A 21267-nucleotide genomic window follows, 5' to 3' on the forward strand; every position below is an offset into this window, starting at 1 on the left:
CGGAGAGCTACTACTCACTCCGTCTTCAGCTGTCATATAATAAACACGTGCATTAACATGCCAGTCGTCTCATTCGTTCACTCTCCATACTGGTGACCCCCGACATCGAGCCACGCAGCCTCGATCAATTTCAACATGCCGCTCATCCCTGCCTCGCCGAGTCAGGCGGGAGAAGCTACCCGCCGCGCCCCCATCGCCATCAACAGAGCGCGTCGCGGCCCGCGGGTGACAATAAACGAGCAGACACGGCTACCTACCTACCTACCTACCTACTGACGTCCAGCCACAACGTCGACGACAGGTGCTTTTAAAAAATGGGGGAGCGAATGAGACGACGATCTTGACAGCTGGATGTGGAGTCATGCGCGATCCACTACACATAGAACGGTCATCCAGCACCACAAGACATACACCACCTCAGCACCATCATCATCATCATCATCATCAAGGCCCCGTCCGTCCCCACGAGCGTCGTCACGCCGAGACGGGCGGTAGCGCTACAACACCTCCACGAGCCACAACGACTCACGGTCCAGCTCGGAGTATCATCAACCACATCGATGCCCCTGCCACCCCCGCCGCCCCACCAACCGACATCAGCCTCGGAAGAGCGGCGCCGCCGCATCATCGCATCGCATCGGCGCGACCATCGGACCACCCACCGTCCTGCTCGCGACGTCACCGCCCTCGAATCTACCGACCATTCAGGGCGGTACACCTATGTACACAGCGGATGACCCACGTCAACAATTTTTTTTTCTCCCCACGTAATAATTTTTTTCTCTTTGTGTAACAATAATTTTTTTCTTTTGTAAAATTTGTTTCTTTGTAATTTTGGTATCGCTGATGCTGGGGGGGGAGTGATGTGGCGGCTCGCTTATACGACATGGTCGAGTTTGGTTGCCTTCCTGCGAGTGGGAACCAACTCGGCTGGGTTCGGAGAGCTACTACTCACTCCGTCTTCAGCTGTCATATAATAAACACGTGCATTAACATGCCAGTCGTCTCATTCGTTCACTCTCCATAACTGTTTGTGAGTTGGCAGAAGTGTGACGCCAACTGAGGCTTCATTCGCACGGGAGCTTTTTTAACGTTCGTTAAAAAAACGTTCAAATAGAACAAATGCATTTCCATGTACATATATGTTCATACGTCAGCGCTTTTAAAACGCGACGCTTTTTTATCGAGTAGTGTTGCATTTTGAGCGCTGGGCGTTGGGCGTTAAAGGGAATAAATAGATCATATGAAACTTCGTATTATTATTCACACGAGCGGTAAAAAAGCGCCGGCGCTTCACTCATTACGCCACGCACTCGCTCGGAGGTGGAGTCTCGTCCACTTTTATATGCAAAAGCATTGCCAGATTACTCTAACAAGATTATGAAGAATAATGCCTGGGAGGACATAACTAAAAAACTGTCAGAGGACTGGGAAACCCTCACCAATGGGGAAAAAAAATAATCGATGTAAGTATATAGTAACGCACTGTATTTATTTTTATCAAATATGTAGGTACATAGTTATTTTATGCTAGTCACCATTTTGTCTATTAATGACTTGATATTGCCACGGGATAGAACCTTGTGGCGATCTAAAATATCTAGCGAAATAATCACGTATTTCTAGACCAGTATGGTTACTTCTTAGACCTCTCGGTTGGACACCTTGTATTGGACTGTCAAATAAAGTATCATCAAATTGGAATCCATCTTTGATTCTTACAAAATTATGTAGAATGCAACATGCTTTAACTACCGATATCGTGCGATCGGGTTGAAGTTCTATAGCTCTCGTTAAAATCCTCCACTTGTTTGATAGAATACCAAAACTGCATTCAATCATTCTTCGTGCTCGCGTTAGTCGATAATTATAAATACGTTGTTGCACAGTCAAGTTGCGGTTCGGATATGGTCGTAAAACATGTCTAGATAGGGCAAAGGCTTCATCGCCAATTAATACAAATGGCATATTTTTCCCATTCGGATCATTCGGTAAAGTTTTTGGTTCTGGTAAATCAATTTGGCCCGATTCTAATTGTCTGTTAAATGATGTATTTTTAAAGACGTTTGAGTCAGTAGAACCGCCGTAAGCTCCTACTTCAATGCAAGTAAAACAATAGTTTGCATCACAAATTGCCATTAAAATTATAGAAAAATAATTTTTATAATTATAGTACAGTGAACCGCTTTGATTGGGCTTTGTTATTTCAATGTGTTTGCCATCTACAGCCCCGATCACATTGGGGAAATTAGTGCGGTGGTAAAATTCTTCGGATATTTTCTTAAAGTCATCCTTTGTTTTTTCTGGCATATACATACATAGGCTTTAAACAATCCCATATTTCGTCACAGACTTGTTTAATAATGTAATGTATAGTAGATACTCCAAGTAAAAACTGGTAATGTAAATCATGAAAATTGTTGCCTGATGCTAAAATTCTGTAACAAATGAATGGCTCATTAATACATATATTTTCTTTTTAGGCAAAGATGTACAATCAAAGTGGAAACACGTAAGGTACAACTTTCGACGAGAATATCAAGCCCAAAAAGATGTTACATCAGGCCAAGGTGCAAAAAAGAGAAAGAAATACAGATATTACGATGAATTATTATTTCTAGTTCCACACGTTAAAGATGCCAACACTTCTGGAAACTACAGCACTGCAACAAATGTAACAGAGCAAAATATTGAAAGCCCGTCAACGCCGATCGGCAAAAATTCACCAGCTGGATCTTCGACTGCCACTCGTAATATTCCAGAGATTCCAAAGAAGAAAAATAAAACAAAATCATCCTTTGAGGAAGAAGTTCTGAAGGCCATCAAAAATGAAATATCAGAAACGAACGAGGATAAAACATTCTGTTTATCACTGGTTCAATCACTTCAAAAGATGGACGATGATAATAAAATGTTAGCCAAAATCGAAATATTAAAAGTAATTCGCACTTTCTCAAATAGGTCGCTTAAGACAAACTTCAGTCAGCCCAACCAATCACCAAACATTGAACCATATTTCAGTTACCCAAATTCTATCCCTTCGCTTCAATCAACACCTATCTGCACTCAAATCACACAACAGCAGCACTCACAGCTCTCACAGCCAACATTCACTCAAGTCCATAATATGTATCAGCAGCACTCAGAGTCACACCCAACACTGTCCTTGCATCAATCTTCATCCGTTAATCCTGTACATCCATCTAAGGTAATTACGATTCTAGAGAATCGTCAATATCACCCCGCTAATTCAACGGCACCAAGTTCTAGGCCACACTCCGCACAAAGCTTTTTTACCACTTTCAACCCAAATATTTGCCCATCTCCATCCAACACTGACCAATCAAGTTCAATAACTGTTCAGAGCCCCTTGACCAATATAAGTTCATCAGAAGAACTTTACTTATCTCCAGATGATTGTTAAATTTAATACCTAAGTTTTTAATAAATATAAATTGTTTTGTAATTTTGTAATTATTGTTTTATTTACCTCAGTATAACAGCTAGTCGTTGTACAGGTGGTATCGCCAAACGCATGTTGGTATCTTGAAGTGTTATTCGAGGCCCCACTATCGTCAACAGTTCGTCAAATGTTGTAATAGACATTCGAAAATAACTAAAAAATTTATCGGGGTATTGCCTCAATTCTTCGTACAGTGTCACAAACTGCCCTTTTAAGTATCTCTCAGTTCATTCAGAGGATGGACCCAGAATGCCTTTTGTTTTCTTTTTCGTCTTCTAGCAACACAAATCGCTATTGCTATTAATTTAGCAGAAACCATTTCCACGTCTTACTGAAGCGAGAAACGAAACAAGAGTGATTTTAAAGCGTTCGTATGAACAATCATATCGAGAACGTTATAAAAGCGCCAACGCCGAGTTTTAACGCAACGTTTTTTAAAGTCTCGTGCGAATGAAGCCTGACAGTGAGGAGTCGAGCCGTTGGCCGGACGGCCACCGGTACGCGCACGTGTGTGTACTTAATGTACAATAAACGTACATTGATGGACCAACATCGTCTTTGATTATCTCTCCCGCAATCCTCCCTATATCTTTGAACTCTACATGTACATATTACAGTTCTTAGTGTTAGTAGATCGCCGCCAGTAATTTCAAAAGTAGATCGCCCGTATTGATTAGATGTTTGGCCACCCATGGTACATGTACACCGACTAGGGATACTTCAAATATTCGTCAAATCAATTATTCGAATATCGAATATTAAAGTCATGAAATATTCAAGTATTCGAATATATTATCCTGTTTACCAAAAATGATATCAGCTTTAATAAATGTTATTACAAAAAATATTTGTCAATACATTAATCGAATGGTGACCGGAAAGGTTGCTCGAAAGCGGTACCCACACGGGATAATTTGGTGAACATCGAAAACAAATCAAAGTTTCTATGACTACGATATCGACATCGTTGAATTTTTTTTGAATCGTTGAACCGGGAACGGGAATTGCATGCGTTATTGTGGCATTATAAATTTATAACGTATGCCGGGTAGGGATCCCAAATATTCGTCGACTTCAACTATTCGAATATTGAATAGTAAATCAAGAGCAATTATTGGTCATAGCAGGTATAAAAAAATGCACCACTGAGAAATCAACAAGAAAAAACAAAAATAATCGAATTCCAACGTAATATTTTCAATCAGTCTGGTTACTTCCAGACACCCCAAATGCCGAGCCACTGGACATGATAGGATGATATTTGGCTGATATTAATTTCACCGCTAATTGTTGTTTAAAATACAAAATTGAAAATCAACTAGAATGTAATATCGAATAAAAAATATAAAAAAGTAGTAAGTACATATGTTAATATTATAGTATCCTCCCATTCAAATACTCGGCTAACTATAAACCACACAAACTAGTGACGAGAAAACAAACAAAAATTCACGTGTTCATGTATGTATGCCTTAGGGAAAAATTTCGGCGAGTGCGAAAAGTATTTCAGTTGAACTTTCAATGCTGTGTATACGGCCATTGGTGGGGATGGCCGATTGGGACAATTGTATTTCAGTCAGTATTTGCTACCTGCGCATACGAGAGTTAGTGGGGACGGGCGAGAGTCCAACCCCTTTTTTGTGGATATCGCAGTGGCGAGTTGTCCGTAGTGGGTTGCGACAATAGCCAAATTATAAGGCCACTTTTAAGGCTTTTCCCCCGTGTGAGACCTTAAATGTAGTACAAGATTATATTTTCGAGCAAATGATTTTAAACAAAAGTTACATTTTTATATCCCAGAATACAATTTTTCATGTGGACACGAAGCTAGATTTTCGCGAAAATGATTTTAAACAAATTTCACACTTGTAAGGCTTTTCCCCCGTGTGAGATCTTAAATGTAACACAAGTTCACACTTATGATAAAATGATTTTAAACAAATATCACATTTGTGGTTTTATCCCTGTGTGCAATTTTTTATGTGAGTCGAAGCTAAATTTTTGGGTAAATGATTTTAAACAAATTTCACACTTGTAAGGCTTTTCCCCCGTGTGAAACCTTAAATGTAGCACAAGACTATATTTTCGAGCAAATGATTTTAAACAAAAGTTACATTTGTAAGGATATATCCCACAATGCAATTTTTCATGTGATACCAAGCTAGATTTTTGAGAAGATGATTTTAAACAAATTTCACACTTGTAAGGTATTTCCCCCGTGTGAGATCTTAAAATGTTTTACAAGTCCAATTTTTTGAATAAATGATTTTAAACAAATTTCGTTCTTTCTCGATTTTAAACAAAATTTATTTGAACTCTTAAAACAGATACTTTGTACATAAAAATAATTTAGGTTTTTGTTGGTGTCAATTGAAGTTTGTATACGTATTTTACATAAACAAAAAAACAAATTATAATGAAAACAATAATAAAGGAGGTATGTAAAAAATAAATGATGACTAGATGATTATGTTTATGTGTGATGTTGTTGTTTGATGTTTTATAAAAATTTTTGAAGCCAACCCTTCTGTTATTCGTATACCCGTTGGATTGTATTTAATATTTTTAGGAATGTGGATAATTGGCGGACGTTTGGTAATGTGTGTTGATGGTTCCAACCCTTCTATTACTTGTATTTTGGGTGAATTGTTGCTAGTATTCTCGGGTATGTGGATAACAGGTGGCGATGAGTTTGATAAAGATGTGGGTGATAATGAATTATTAATTTAAGTATAATACAAATTTTTCGCTTGAGCTTCACATATTATATTGTTTATGGCATGTGCTGTATCAAATTTTAGTTTCGGATTTAAGCCTTTTAAACTCTCGATCCAGGACGCATACATTAGATCGAAAGAAGTTTGGGGAGATTCAACAATGGGCCGAGACAGTATAGTGCATGCTTGTGCAAGCAGCTCATTTATTTTGTTCGGCCTATTCTTTGTTACTTTCGGCATTGGACCTTCATCATCATCATTAAGAGACGAATATATCAAAGACTCTTTTTGTACTACTTCATTTTGGTGTTGTTGAGAATAATCTTCCTGAAAAAAAAAAAAAATTTAATTTAAAATTTTTCAGATGCCAACAACAGATGCAGAATGGATCGAAATCGCAAATGAATTTGGAAAACTTTACAATTTCCCCAGATGCATTGGAAGTCTAGATGGCAAACACATTGAAATTATTAAACCTCGAATGTCGGGTCCCTCATACTACAATTATAAAGGCTTTTATAGCATTGTCCTCATGGCTTTGGTTAATGCGAGAAAAGAGTTCATCATGATTGATGTAGGAACAAACGGAAAAATCTCAGATGGTGGAGTTTTATTCTATACGAAATTTTGGGAACTCTATGAACAACGCAAATTAAATTTGCCAGAGCCATGTCCATTGCCCAACACCACGACGAATTTTCCATATGTATTTGTAGCTGATGAAGCTTTTGCTCTTGACACGAATCTTATGAAACCTTATGAACACAAAAGTTGTAATGCCGAAGAGAAAGTTTTTAATACGCGCTTATCTTCTGCACGACAAGTGGTTGAATGTGCATTTGGTTTGATAGCCACTAAATTCCGCATATTTCATTAGACCATACACTTGGAACCGCAAAAAGCGACAATCGTGACAACAGCTTGTTGCTACTTGCATAACTTTCTTCTTAAACAGAATGATAGTAGCTATATTGCATTAGAAGAAGACAAAGACACAATAACTAGCCTTTCCACTTCTTTTAATCGAAATGCTAAGTCAGATGCAAAAACAGTCAGAGACGAGTTTCGACAGTATTTCTTCGATGAGAAAAGAACAGCCTTGTAACCTTGTAGACACTGTGGTAGGTCAACCTATATAATTATCATTATTATTTACTTGTTTTTTTACTATACATATTTCTTTCTTGCTTTTTATTTTTTTACTATATTTGTTATTCTTTTTTATGTATATTTGTATTATATTGATTTTTTTAAATAAAATAATTTCATTTGTGATCCGCAATTATTATTTACCGTAATATTTTTTCATATTGCTATGCTACATTATATTTATATACATACATATATTCAAAGACATGGTTATATCTAGTCACCCGACCCAGAAGGTGCCACGTATTGTTCGATGGTTGTAAATGCATTGGTAAAAGTTTGCAGAACCTTTTTTACAAAGGATTTACAACAATGGAACAATGGATTCATTGTTCCATTGTTGTAAAAAACAAAAGTCATACCAAATCAACTGTCCACTTTCCTTGGGGTTTTTAAAAGATGCGCCGAAAGTGTACCAAAAATTTACCCATAACCCGTTCACAACATTTCCGTAGAAATGTTATAAATAAAAAATTTAAAAAAAATGAATCTGTGATGCAATATACTCCAGAAGGAATATGCATTACCAAAAGGAAAGATCGTCGAGAGATTTTGAAGATTTCCTCGGAATTTAATAGGGTGTCTACAGAGATAACCAATCGCCGAGGCAATGTTGTAGAAAAACCCAGTATGATAATTCAATATAACAAATTTATGGGGGGAGTAGATTACCACGATCAGATGTTAGCCTACTACCCATGTAGGAGAAAAACTTTAAGCTGGTATTACAAATAAACAACAACAGTAAAACATCGTAATATTTATTTATTAGTGAATAATATAAACAGCTTACTGACAAAGCGCTTAAATTCCTGTTGTTGTTTGTTAGCACTGTACTGATTGAGAGAGCTGTCTCTTCATATATTTTTATAAAAGACAAATATGTATAGAAATAGATTGAAGACTTAGGGATATATCTCGCAAGTTCCTCGAAACAAGCACAAGGATCTCATTACATTTATTTTATAAGATTTAATTTAGAAAAGAAAAAATATTATAATTGAAATTTTGTGTTTTTGTTTAAACCATTTATCAGTAATAGAAGTATGATGAAATAGTAGATAAATATATTAAACTTGGAGCATATTATAATTGTGACTCCGCAAATTACTTTTTTTCCACAAAATTTCTTAACAAAACAGATCCATTGCGTCTACCCTGTCTTCACATTCCTTACCATGCAAATACTATATAATTAATTACACTTACAATAACAAATTTCATGAAATACAATCATTTTTATGTGGTGGTACAATAGTAGGTGGTACAATTAGCGTAATGTACTAACAAGTGGCTCTTGGCATTGTTATTATCTATGTTTATTTTCAATTTAATCTTGGTTTTGGCTTTAAATTACAGTTCTTAGTGTTAGTAGATCTCCGCCAGTAATTTCAAAAGTAGATCGCCCGTATTGATTAGATGTTTGGCCACCCATGGTACATGTACACCGACTAGGGATACTTCAAATATTCGTCAAATCAATTATTCGAATATTAAAGTCATGAAATATTCAAGTATTCGAATATATTATCTTGTTTACCAAAAAATTATATAGCTGAAAATCTTGATTTTTCAGCTTTAATAAATGTTATTACAAAAAATATTTGTCAATACATTAATCGAATATACAAATGAACACATTTTCATATAGTGGTTGGTTTAATGAATAATGATATAGATCACAAAATAAACCTTCAAATTTCTTGATTTTGATTGATTAATTGAATTGATTTTCTCAAAACAAGAATTTTGACTCTAACCTGCCACTTAACTGACAATATGTTAAAACTTGCCAATTGGGAAATGAAGAAAAGAAGAATTTTTTTTAAATATATACATATTGAAAAATCACAATAAGAACTCGAATATAAGATTTTTAAGTAAATGATTTTTAACAAATTTCACACTTATAAGGTGTATTAACCCCCGTGTGAGATCTCAAATGTGACACAAGTCCATTTTTATGAACAATTGATTTCAAACAAATGTCACATTTGTGTGCTTTTGTCCCAATTTGTAATATACATATTATGTGCCTTGAGGTCAGAGTTATGGGAAAATGTTTTTAAGCAAATGTTATATTAGTGCGGTTTCATCCCAGTGTGCAATTTTGAATGTGCCTGGAGGTTAGATTTTATAGAAAATGATTTTAAACAAATTTCACACTTGTAAGGCTTTTCCCCCGTGTGAGACCTTAAATGTAGCACAAGATTATATTTTCGAGCAAATGATTTTAAACAAAAGTTACATTTGTATATCCCAGAATGCAATTTTTCATGTGATACGAAGCTAGATTTTCGAGAAAATGATTTTAAACAAATTTCACACTTGTAAGGCTTTTCCCCCGTGTGAGATCTTAAATGTAACACAAGTTCACACTTATGAAAAAATGATTTTAAACAAATATCACATTTGTGTGGTTTTATCCCAGTATGCGATTTTTTATGTTCCTTGAGGATAGAATTTAGAGAAAATGATTTTAAACAAATTTCACACTTGTAAGGCTTTTCCCCCGTGTGAGAACTTAAATGTTTTACAAGTCCATTTTTTTGAACAAATGATTTTAAACAAATTTCACATTTGTGTGCTTTTATTCCAGTATGCGATATTTTATGTTTCTTGAGGCTAGATTTTAGAGTATAAGATTTTAAACAAATATCACATTTGTGTGGTTTTAGCCCAGTATGCGATTTCTGATGATTCCTGAGGCTAGCCTTTAGAGAATAAGATTTTAAACAAATTTCACACTTGTAAGGCTTTTCCCCCGTGTGAGAACTTAAATGTAAAACAAGTCCATTTTTTTGAATAAATGATTTTAAACAAATATCACATTTGTGTGGTTTTAACCCAGTATGTGATTTCTTATGATTCCTGAGGCTAGATTTTAGAGAATAAGATTTTAAACAAATTACACACTTGTAAGGCTTTTCTCCCGTGTGAGATCTTAAATGTTTTACAAGTTCACTTTTTTGAATAAATGATTTTAAACAAATATCACATTTGTGTGGTTTTATCCCTGTGTGCAATTTTTTATGTGAGTCGAAGCTAAATTTTTGGGTAAATGATTTTAAACAAATTTCACACTTGTAAGGCTTTTCCCCCGTGTGAAACCTTAAATGTCGCAAAAGACTATATTTCCGAGCAAATGATTTTAAACAAATGTTACATTTGTATGGATATATCCCAGAATGCAATTTTTCATGTGATACCAAGCTAGATTTTTGAGAAAATGATTTTAAACAAATTTCACACTTGTAAGGTATTTCCCCCGTGTGAGATCTTAAATGTTTTACAAGTCCAATTTTTTGAATAAATGATTTTAAACAAATTTCACATTTGTGTGGTTTTATTCCAGTATGCGATATTTTATGTTTCTTGAGGCTAGATTTTAGAGAATAAGATTTTAAACAAATATCGCATTTGTGTGGTTTTATCCCAGCGTGCAATTTTTTATGTGAGTCGAAGCTAAATTTTTGGGTAAATGCTTTTAAACAAATTTCACACTTGTAAGGCTTTTCCCCCGTGTGTGACCTTAAATGCATCACAAGTTTATATTTACTATTAAATGATTTTAAACAATTGTCACATTTTAATGGCTTTTCTCTACTATGTAAAACAAGTTCAGATGCACTGGGCAATGGCTTTGAACAAATTTCACTACTCTTTCGGTGAAGTTTCGGTAATTTATTTAATGAAGGCTCTTTGTCCCATATTACATCTTTCAGCAGAACTTCTTCCGTCTTGATCTTCAAGCAGTTATCCAACCTCAGTTGGGACGTTTCGTTGCTTCGAAAACAAGCCTTTCGAAAGCTGATCAACGATTCCAGATTCGTGTTACACGAAAGACACACCGTGTCCGGCAACCCGTCGTCTCTTTTAACCTGCAGGTGAAAGGATAGAATTAAGAGAAGAGTTAACCAATGGGGTCCATAACAATTGTAACCTGTAACCAGCAACCTACCTGAACTTGACAGCAGGTCCGAATGCGTTGCTCCAGACGCTCTGGATGAGGATCACCAAAGATGGAGACGGAAGAGTCGGCTGGAGCTGATCCAAGACAAAGCCTGCACTCCATCGTCCCCGCATTTATCTCTGACAACAACCGATCAACTGAGCTTCGCCTTCTTATTTTTTGCGACATCTTTTGTCTAAATTTGGTACTAGTTTAGGGCTGCCATACGTCCCGATACACCGGGACATGTCCCGGTTTTGAAGTCTGTGTCACAGTGTCCCTGCACGAGAGTCATTTTCCCCGGTCGAATTAAAATTTACGCATATTAAAAAAATATTTTCCGAATCATAAATATATGAATATTTTTCCGATACTTCTGTGAAATAATGTTTTAAAAATTAAACTGCTGGAACTACAAACATTACCAAATGAAACGTCGAATACAATAACGGCATTTTGTATTGAGGCACTAAAACATTCTGTAGGCGGGGTAGGATGTGTTGACCGTATCCCAGCCTAACGAAACACTGTTGTGCTTGTTTTAATAAAGTTTTATTGTTTGCCTAAATATTGTACAAAGGTATTATATTTGGGCAAAAGTATGTCGTTCAGCGGTCGCTGGCTCGGCATTCGGCTATGTTCAGAAGGTCTCTGGATGCGGCAGTGTGTTGCTGGCTCGTTCGGCTGGTTGATCTTCCAAGTCCGCGTAGTGTAGTGGTGGCAGATCAGGAGCTGGATGTCGACTGGTCTGCTGCTGTGTGTCGACGCTTGCTGCTGTGGGTCGACTGGCGTTGTTTGGGTTGTACCTCCTTTTATAGTGTTTCTGGGTATCACGTGACCCGCGGTGGTTGTTGTTGATGCGTAAGCGAGGAATGTGCTTTTGTCGATGGGGTAGAATTTTCTGGAATGATTGGCACCGTTCCGCTCGATGTAGTTTAATGGCTGCGGTGTGCTTCGACCGATTTGGTTCCGCTCGACTGGTAGGGGTGTTCCGCTTGAGTTTAGTTTAATGGCTGCAGGTGTGCTTCGACTGGTTTGGTTCCGCTCGGCTGGTAGGGGTGTTCCGCTTGAGTTTAGTTTAATGGCTGCAGGTGTGCTTCGACTGGTTTTGGGAATGTATTCTGCGTCGCAGTAAATGTTTTGATGAATGTGACGATATTCCCACAATTCTAATAATCCAGTAAAAGGATTCCTGTTATTCGGGGCTGAAAATACTCGTACGAATTTTGGAGGAAGAGAAAGGTAATTTTTATAAATTACAAGAAACTTTCTCTGCAAATATATGTAGAAAGCGTCGCTTGTCCTGCACACATTATTCATAATACAGCTTCTAGTGTCGCTGATGTCTTGTCAATAGATATACAATTAGTAGTTTTAAAATTATTTTAACTTTTTTTTTAAATATACAGTAAGGCAGAGCATCGTAACCTGAGTACCACGATAATATGTGTAAGGCAGGGAAGGTATGTTGACCGTATCCCGGCCTAACGAAACGCATGTTGTGTAGTTTGTAAGAGGACCGTTTATTTTTGTTCAATTGTTACAATGGTTATTGTATGTACGAAGAGGTTGGGCTTCGGAGAAGTGAGCTGGTTGAACTCCAGAGGTTCACTCTGGCGTTTGGATCTGGTGTGTCGCTTTATATACGTTCTGGCTTGAAGCGTGCCGTGTGCAGATGCTTTGTCTCCTTCTTCAAGACACGTGTTGACCTGTTTCGAGGCAGATGTGGTTTATAGTTATGGGGTCAGCGCCAGGACGTCGTTCGTTTGAGAATGGGGTCGTGCGCCACGCGTAAACGACTTTTCAGGACATGTGCCGAGGTTGTCTGATGACATCACTGTTGTGTTTCATTCGTTTTATGATCGAGCGATGAAATCTTTCTTCTGGAATGGTCAAAGGGGACGTTGCCCTTGAGTTATACATGTTTGTACAGGATCGATGATGAGATCACTGGTTTTGATTCGTAATAGCACAAGTCGTGCTATATTCCTACATATGTGTTCTCCGAACAGCACTTCGGCCTAATCCGTACGAGTGAGATCGCGTGTGAGGGATAAAACCGATGTTAGTTAGTGTTTTGTCCCTATTCATATACGGAATAACTAGCGACTGCCGATGAAGTACATACATATGTGTGTACTTAGCTGAGAAACTCTAGTTATAAGTTACAATGCTCTGCAGTAAGGAATGAAAAGATCCTCCAAAAGCGAAAACGATTTTTTTAAAAATCCATTATCAAAACTTTATAACTTGTTTGTACACAGCCAAATGTTTTTGATTGAAAATCAAATTGAAAAACTGAAAATTCTATCATAACTGTCATTGAAGTTGTAGGAATCTCGTCGTCGTCATCGTCATCGAAACCTTCGAGAATATTCCGCAACAACAAACTACATTCCCGAAACCCAGACGACATGCACCTGCAGTCATTATATTAAACTCAGGCGGAACGCCCCTACCAGTCGAGTGGAACCAAAACGGTCGAAACACGCCGCCACCATTAAAATACATCGAGCGGAAAGGCGCCAAGCATTCCAGAAAATTCGACGCCTCGACGAAAACAAAATTCCTCTCGTACGCGTCAATAACCACTTCCATCAAGCATTCCAGAAAATTCGACGCCTCGACGAAAACAAAATTCCTTTCGTACGCATCAATAAACTAAATGCTCGTACGACCACTTCCATCAAGCATTCCAGAAAATTCGACGCCTCGACGAAAACAAAATTCCTCTCGTACGCGTCAATAACCACTTCCATCAAGCATTCCAGAAAATTCGACGCCTCGACGAAAACAAAATTCCTTTCGTACGCGTCAATAACCACTTCCACCAAGCATTCCAAAAACACTATAAAAGGAGGTACAACCCAAACCACGCCAGTCGACCCAGAGCAGCAAGCGTCGACACACAGCAGCAGACCAGTCAACATCCAGCTCCTGACCAGCCACCACTTCACTACGCGGACTTGGAAGAACAACCAGCCAGCAACACACTGCCGTATCCAGAGACTTGCTGAACATAGCCGAACGCCGAGCCAGCGACACTCTACCATATCCAGCGACTTGCCGAACATAGCCGAACGCCGAGCCAGCGACACTCTACCATATCCAGCGACTTGCCGAACATAGCCGAACAACGAGCCAGCAACACACTGCCGTATCCAGAGACTTGCTGAACATAGCTGAATGCCGAGCCAGCGACACTCTACCATATCCAGAGACCGCTGAACGACAAACTTTTGCCAACAATTAATCATACTTGTGTATACGTGTTACTACCAAATAAATACCATATTGAACATAGCTGTATTTAATATCGAACACAGACGAACCTGTCAATAATACATGGCGGACTGGTGGTGAAGAAGACCTTCACAACAAGACTAGATCCCCATAAAGTGAAAAATATTTTAGAGGACACAAAAAAAACAATTAACGGAGAGATTGAGAAGTAAATACCTAGGTAAATCTATCTAAAAATTAAAGTGTTTTTTTGGGGGGGGGGGGGGGGGGGGGTCCCCGTCAGTGATCTGATAATTATGGCAGCCCTATATTAGTTTGATAATTTTGGTAACTATTGCACGAACACACCCACGCGTGTAGTTTAGAAGGAACGTTGATTACAATAACTAAGGATTGGCGCTCGAATGCTATTTCCCATTATAGAGGGGCTACATATTGTGAACCTTTTTTTACTCTGTAGCTTTGTAGGACAATAGAAATTGGCAATAGGCAATCCCTCTTTCCTGGGAAATAGCACTCGAGCGCCTATCCTTAGTGATTGCAATCAACGTTCCCTCACATATAATCACTTTTAAAATCAGAGCCGCTCTAAGTCCTCCTTTACACGTGCACTTCGCCTGCGCCGGGTACTAGTCGCTGTGTTGTATGGGTGGGTATGCACTGTTTCATGTGTCCCGGATCAGGGCCCAAGGGTATATGGCGTCCTTGTGCAGATTAGTTTTTAGCGCCCCTCCCTTAAGTTTTTTTTATCCAGTTAATTTTATAGAAGGAACATGTTGAAAAAAATACGTTACTGGAACACTGAATTTAGAAAATAATATAAATTTAACGATAAAGGTCTGTTCATACCTATCCAGCACGACCCGAATCCTGCAAGTACGGACAGTATTCTTTAGTACGATTCGATCTCATGAGCTGAAAAGTATTTTTATGAGTATATAGGACAGGTGGTCGGTGGTCACCAGGTTATAGGACGAGTGATAGGTTTCGACCGTTTCCCGGCCTATGGAAATTCAGTTGAGTTTGAAAGAGGATCGTGTATTTTCGTTCAATTGGTACAATGGTTATTGTATGTACGAAGAGGTTTCTTCGGAGATGTGATCTAGCCAGTGGCGGCTCGTGGGAATTCACAGTGGCGGGGCTGCAGAGATGAATCGGGCTGTAGTAGCTTGTTGACCGTACCGTAACGGTGACCGAATGCAAACAAAAATAGCATGCGTGTATATATATTATGGAGGATGAACGAATGAGACGACTGGCATGTTAATGCACGTGTTTATTATATGACAGCTGAAGACAGAGTGAGTAGTAGCTCTCCGAACCCAGCCGAGTTGGTTCCCACTCGCAGGAAGGCAACCAAACTCGACCATGTCGTATAAGCGAGCCGCCACATCACTCCCCCCCCAGCATCAGCGATACCAAAATTACAAAGAAACAAATTTTACAAAAGAAAAAAATTATTGTTACACAAGGAGAAAAAATTATTACGTGGGGAGAAAAAAAATTGTTGACGTGGGTCATCCGCTGTGTACATAGGTGTACCGCCCTGAATGGTCGGTAGATTCGAGGGCGGTGACGTCGCGAGCAGGACGGTGGGTGGTCCGATGGTCGCGCCGATCAATGCGATGCTGCGGCGGCGGCGCTCTTCCGAGGCTGATGTCGGTTGGTGGGGCGGCGGGGGCGGCAGGGGCATCGATGTGGTTGATGATACTCCGAGCTGGACTGTGAGTCGTTGTGGCTCGTGGAGGTGTTGTAGCGCTACCGCCCGTCTCGGCGTGACGACGCTCGTGGGGACGGACGGGGCCTTGATGATGATGATGATGATGGTGCTGAGGTGGTGTATGTCTTGTGGTGCTGGATGACCGTTCTATGTGTAGTGGATCGCGCATGACTCCACATCCAGCTGTCAAGATCGTCGTCTCATTCGCTCCCCCATTTTTTTAAGCACCTGTCATCGACGTTGTGGCTGGACGTCGGTAGGTAGGTAGCCGTGTCTGCTCGTTTATTGTCACCCGCGGGCCGCGACGCGCTCTGTTGATGGCGATGGGGGCGCGGCGGGTAGCTTCCCCGCCTGGCTCGGCGAGGCAGGGATGAGCGGCATGTTGAAATTGATCGAGGCTGCGTGGCTCGATGTCGGGGGTCACCAGTATGGAGGATGAACGAATGAGACGACTGGCATGTTAATGCACGTGTTTATTATATGACAGCTGAAGACAGAGTGAGTAGTAGCTCTCCGAACCCAGCCGAGTTGGTTCCCACTCGCAGGAAGGCAACCAAACTCGACCATGTCGTATAAGCGAGCCGCCACAATATATATATATATATACTGGGAGGGCTGCAGCCCCACAGCCCATAGGGACGAGCCGCCACTGGATCTAGCTGAACTCTAGAGGCTCACTCTGCCGTTTGGAGTTGCTGCGTTGCTTTATATACATTCTGGCTTGAAGTGTGTCGTGTGCATTTTCCTTTGTTCTCCGGGCACCGTTGAGACACGGGTTGACCTATATTCGAGGTGCGTGCTCGGTACACGTGTGGTTTTATGGGTTCAGGCGCCAGGACGATGTCCGTATGATAATGGGGTCATACGCTTTCTTTGTTTCCAAGACACGTGTATAAGAAGCACGTGTCGACCTTATTACGAGGCGAGCGTTCTACACGTGCTTTTTATGGGGGAAGCGTGTTCTTCCTTTGTGTTCTTCGGGCACGGTCACAGGGATCGTTACCCTTGAGTTTATGCGTGTTTGGACAGGATCGATGATGAGATAATATAGCATGAGTTGTACTATATGCCTACAAGGCCAAAGTCGTTTCACAGCATTTATTGATGATTAAGGAGATACACGCACTGGCAGTGTTCCGTCCAGAATGGCTTGATATCGCCTAATTACCGCCTTATAAGGGGCAGGTCTCTCGGGACATCTTCAACGTCCGGTTTGCTTGCCTATTGTTATGGTCGCGTCCTAGATGTCCCACGCTACCGCTGTGGATTCTGAGAACTCTACCGGAGTTATCGCTTCCCCGCTAAGTGCATTCCGGGGGATAATCCTCGAAACCAATTATAGCGGTTGCACAGTCTCTGGGATGCTACTCGGGCTAATCCGATTGCAACTAATCGGCGACTCTAGTTGCAATCGGATTAGCCCGTAACCGATTCCGTAATCAGATTCCGGGCTATAATTATTACAATTATAATACACATTTATATTCAGCCCAAACTTATAGGAACTTGCTTAAAAACATTTTTTTTTAAATAAAAACTATACACAATAAACCTTTTAACTAGAAAAAACATTTTTTTAGGGGCCGGAAATTAATTATTTCAGATTTAGGGGGCCGCGACATGAAAGTAATTGGGAAGCACTGATTTAGATCACAAAATAAACCTTCAAATTTCTTGATATTAAAAATACTATTAAGATACTTGCCAAATGGGAAATGAAGAAAAGATTTTATTTTAAATTCATACATACTTTTATTAATAAATCACAATAAGAACACAAATATAAAATTTTTCATTAAATGATTTTGAACAAATTTCACACTTATAAGGCTTATCCCCTGTGTGAGATCTCAAATGTGACACAAGTCCATTTTTACTAACCTCTTATTATGAACAATTGATTTCAAACAAATGTCACATTTGTGTGGTTTTGTCCCAATTTTTAATATACATATTATGTGCCTTGAGGTCAGAGTTATGGGAAAATGTTTTTAAACTAATGTTATATTAGTGCGGTTTCATCCCAGTGTGCGATTTTGTATGTGCCTGGGGTTAGATTTTATAGAAAATGATTTTAAACAAATTTTACACTTTTAAGGCTTTTCCCCCGTGTGAGACCTTAAATGTAGCACAAGATTATATTTTCGAGCAAATGATTTTAAACAAAAGTTACATTTGTATATCCCAGAATGCGTTTTTAAATGTGATACGAAGCTAGATTTTCGAAGAAATGATTTTAAACAAATATCACATTTGTGTGGTTTTATCCCAGCGTGCAATTTTTTATGTGAGTTGAAGCTAAATTTTTGGGTAAATGATTTTAAACAAATTTCACACTTGTAAGGCTTTTCCCCCGTGTGAGATCTTAAATGTAACACAAGTTCATACTTATGATAAAATGATTTTTGAACAAATGATTTAAAGCAAATGTCACATTTGTGTGGTTTTATCCCAGAATGCGTTTTTTTATGTTCAGTGAGGCTAGATTTTCGAGAAAATGATTTTAAACAAATTTCACACTTGTAAGGCTTTTCCCCTGTGTGAGATCTTAAATGTTTTACAAGTTCGTTTTTTTGAATAAATGATTTTAAACAAATTTCACATTTGTGTGGTTTTATCTCAGTATGCGATATTTTATGTTTCGTGAGGCTAGATTTTAGATAATAAGATTTTAAACAAATATCACATTTGTGTGGTTTTATCCCTGTGTGCAATTTTTTATGTGAGTCAAAGCTAAATTTTTGGGTAAATGATTTTAAACAAATTTCACACTTGTAAGGCTTTTCCCCCGTGTGAAACCTTAAATGTCGCGAAAGACTATATTTCCGAGCAAATGATTTTAAACAAAAGTTACATTTGTATGGATATATCCCAGAATGCAATTTTTCATGTGATACCAAGCTAGATTTTTGAGAAAATGATTTTAAACAAATTTCACACTTGTAAGGTATTTCCCCCGTGTGAGATCTTAAATGTTTTACAAGTCCAATTTTTTGAATAAATGATTTTAAACAAATTTCACATTTGTGTGGTTTTATTCCAGTATGCGATATTTTATGTTTCTTGAGGCTAGATTTTAGAGAATAAGATTTTAAACAAATATCGCATTTGTGTGGTTTTATCCCAGCGTGCAATTTTTTATGTGAGTCGAAGCTTAATTTTTGGGTAAATGCTTTTAAACAAATTTCACACTTGTAAGGCTTTTCCCCCGTGTGAGACCTTAAATGCATCACAAGTTTATATTTACTACTAAATGATTTAAAACAATTGTCACATTTGAACGGCTTTTCTCTACTATGTAAAACAAGTTCAGATTCACTGGGCAATGGCTTTGAACAAATTTCACTACTCTTTCGGTGAAGTTTCGGTAATTTCTTCTCGGTAGGCTCTTCGTCCCATATTACATCTTTCAGCAGAACTTCTTCCGTCTTGATCTTCAAGCAGTCATCCAACCTCAGTTGAGACGTTTCGTTACTCCGAAAACAAGCCTCTCGAAAGCTGATCAACGATTCCAAATTGGTTTTACACGAAAGACACACCGTCTCCGGCAACCCGTCGCCTCTTTTAACCTGCAGGTGAAAAGGTAGGATTAAGAGAAGAGTTAACCAATGGGGTCCACAATAGTTGTAACCTGTTGTCAGCAACCGACATAAATTTGACAGCCGGTCCGAATGCGTTGCTCCAGACGCTCTGGATGAGGACCTGGTCTCTGGAAGATGGAGACGGAAGACTCGGCCGGAGTACTCCATCCAAGACAAAGCCTGCACTCCATCGTCCCCGCATCCAACTCTGACAACAACCGCTCAACTGAGGTTCGAGTCGCCGAATGCGGGTATATTATACACCTAAGCGAGTAGGTCGAATATCGAGATACCGAACGACGAGCATACTTAATTTCATATTTACCTAACCTCAGTATGTCGAAATACAAATATTATAGATCGAATGAAAGTTGTTTTACGTTGACGGATAGATGGCACCTCTGCATTGATAATTTCAAGATTATTTAAAACAAAATAATATAATAAGTTGTATTTTAAAATTTATATTTTATTGCGATTAGGTATATCAAAAACTAAAGGTAAGAGTTACAATAATACCCAATAAACATTTTCGTCACATCTATCATATATGGTGAGTTTCATTAAATGGTAAGAAATGAGGTCGATTTTATTAAATAGTGTACTTTGGGAGATTTTGAAAAAACCTATTGATGAAGATGGCGGATCAAATGCATTAAATGCTTCCGCATTCAAAATAATACATATGTACACACAATTTTTAAGAGCTTAAAATCAAACCGCTAATTGGATACCGAATTATATTAATTTCATTTGAATTTATATTTTTTAATTTTTAGCCCTATTTTATTTCAATTCAAAATAAGATGGGTAGGTATTTTCGAGGAAACTTTTATATTTTACGGCCCCCGTATTGTGTGTACATATGTATTGTTTTGATATATATATAGGAAGTCCGCTGGGTAGTAGGGAGGATTGCAGGAGAGAGAGACAAGTAAAAGCGATCTCAATTCAATCTTATATGTTTATTTAGAACAATAGGTAATCGATGCGCGTACGCAACCGGCGCGTCAAGGCGCGACGCCTACTACTGTCGCCCGGACAAGGTTCGGTAGTACCAACCTTAACATTAATACATACAGTGCGTAATACCAACTGTTCGGCATGAGCCACATCATTATACATAATTATAATCATTTTATATTAATATCCTACATATATATTTTTTAAATACGAAATTAAATAAGTTTATGCACATATTTGACATAATAAACTTAGAGTTGATAAGGTTTTGGTCAGAATTCGTATACCGGAAGTAGTAACAATATTTATTTTAACTCTTTAACCTATTTAATTGTTGAACTAGTACAATACAATTATTTATAATGTCGTTGTTCGAGCCAAAAGCCCACTTGGCCGTTGTTTGGGCTGTTACGGCGTACGACGGGCGGGCGAGCTGTCCAAACAGACAGTGCGAGTTTTCCTCCGCACCGTTCCAGAAC

General features: G+C 38.6%; 5 protein-coding genes across 5 annotated transcripts in view; 2 read left to right on the forward strand and 3 right to left on the reverse strand.

Annotated features, from left to right (window-relative positions):
• The window catches only part of LOC143919058 (uncharacterized), a 67253-nt gene extending 50418 nt beyond the window's left edge, over positions 1–16835 (forward strand). The window contains exon 2 of the mRNA XM_077441240.1: positions 16794–16835. The gene's annotated coding sequence lies outside the window, so the exon portion shown is untranslated. The remainder of the gene's footprint in view (positions 1–16793) is intronic.
• On the forward strand, positions 1736–3471 carry LOC143919228 (uncharacterized). The gene is made up of 3 exons (XM_077441440.1): positions 1736–1772; positions 1890–1991; positions 2484–3471. Exons 1-3 carry the CDS (start codon positions 1736–1738, stop codon positions 3422–3424), a joined length of 1080 nt encoding a protein of 359 aa, XP_077297566.1. The 3' UTR covers positions 3425–3471.
• Positions 4773–11793, reverse strand: LOC143919147 (uncharacterized). Its single transcript, XM_077441343.1, has 3 exons — positions 11291–11793; positions 11046–11210; positions 4773–6507 (listed from the first exon to the last, which is right to left on the reverse strand). Exons 1-3 carry the CDS (start codon positions 11468–11470, stop codon positions 6190–6192), a joined length of 663 nt encoding a protein of 220 aa, XP_077297469.1. The 5' UTR covers positions 11471–11793; the 3' UTR covers positions 4773–6189.
• Positions 13026–21267, reverse strand: part of LOC143919229 (uncharacterized) — a 34574-nt gene continuing 26332 nt past the window's right edge. The window contains exons 2-3 of the mRNA XM_077441441.1: positions 14104–14505; positions 13026–13106 (exon numbers count right to left, since the gene is read on the reverse strand). Of these exons, the coding sequence (XP_077297567.1) occupies positions 13026–13106; positions 14104–14505 (483 nt within the window). The remainder of the gene's footprint in view (positions 13107–14103; positions 14506–21267) is intronic.
• On the reverse strand, positions 17979–20219 carry LOC143919089 (uncharacterized). Its single transcript, XM_077441276.1, has 2 exons — positions 19894–20219; positions 17979–19813 (listed from the first exon to the last, which is right to left on the reverse strand). The coding sequence occupies exons 1-2, from the start codon at positions 20014–20016 to the stop codon at positions 18338–18340; spliced, it is 1599 nt and encodes a 532-aa protein (XP_077297402.1). The 5' UTR covers positions 20017–20219; the 3' UTR covers positions 17979–18337.

The sequence above is a fragment of the Arctopsyche grandis genome, chromosome 11, assembly GCF_051622035.1.
Source record: "Arctopsyche grandis isolate Sample6627 chromosome 11, ASM5162203v2, whole genome shotgun sequence".
Taxonomy (NCBI): Eukaryota; Metazoa; Arthropoda; class Insecta; order Trichoptera; family Hydropsychidae; genus Arctopsyche; species Arctopsyche grandis.

Coding starts and splice junctions, on each gene's coding strand:
- LOC143919228 (XM_077441440.1), top strand. CDS start 1,736: ATGCAACATGCTTTAACTACCGATATCGTGCGATCGG. Junction 1,773..1,889: donor TACCGATATCGTGCGATCGG/GTTGAAGTTCTA, acceptor GTTGTTGCACAG/TCAAGTTGCGGTTCGGATAT. Junction 1,992..2,483: donor TTTCCCATTCGGATCATTCG/GTAAAGTTTTTG, acceptor TTTTCTTTTTAG/GCAAAGATGTACAATCAAAG.
- LOC143919147 (XM_077441343.1), bottom strand. CDS start 11,470: ATGTCGCAAAAAATAAGAAGGCGAAGCTCAGTTGATCGGTTGTTGTCA. Junction 11,211..11,290: donor GGACCTGCTGTCAAGTTCAG/GTAGGTTGCTGG, acceptor TTTCACCTGCAG/GTTAAAAGAGACGACGGGTT. Junction 6,508..11,045: donor AAGAAGTTCTGCTGAAAGAT/GTAATATGGGAC, acceptor TTTTTTTTTCAG/GAAGATTATTCTCAACAACA.
- LOC143919089 (XM_077441276.1), bottom strand. CDS start 20,016: ATGGAGTGCAGGCTTTGTCTTGGATGGAGTACTCCGGCCGAGTCTTCC. Junction 19,814..19,893: donor GGACCGGCTGTCAAATTTAT/GTCGGTTGCTGA, acceptor TTTCACCTGCAG/GTTAAAAGAGGCGACGGGTT.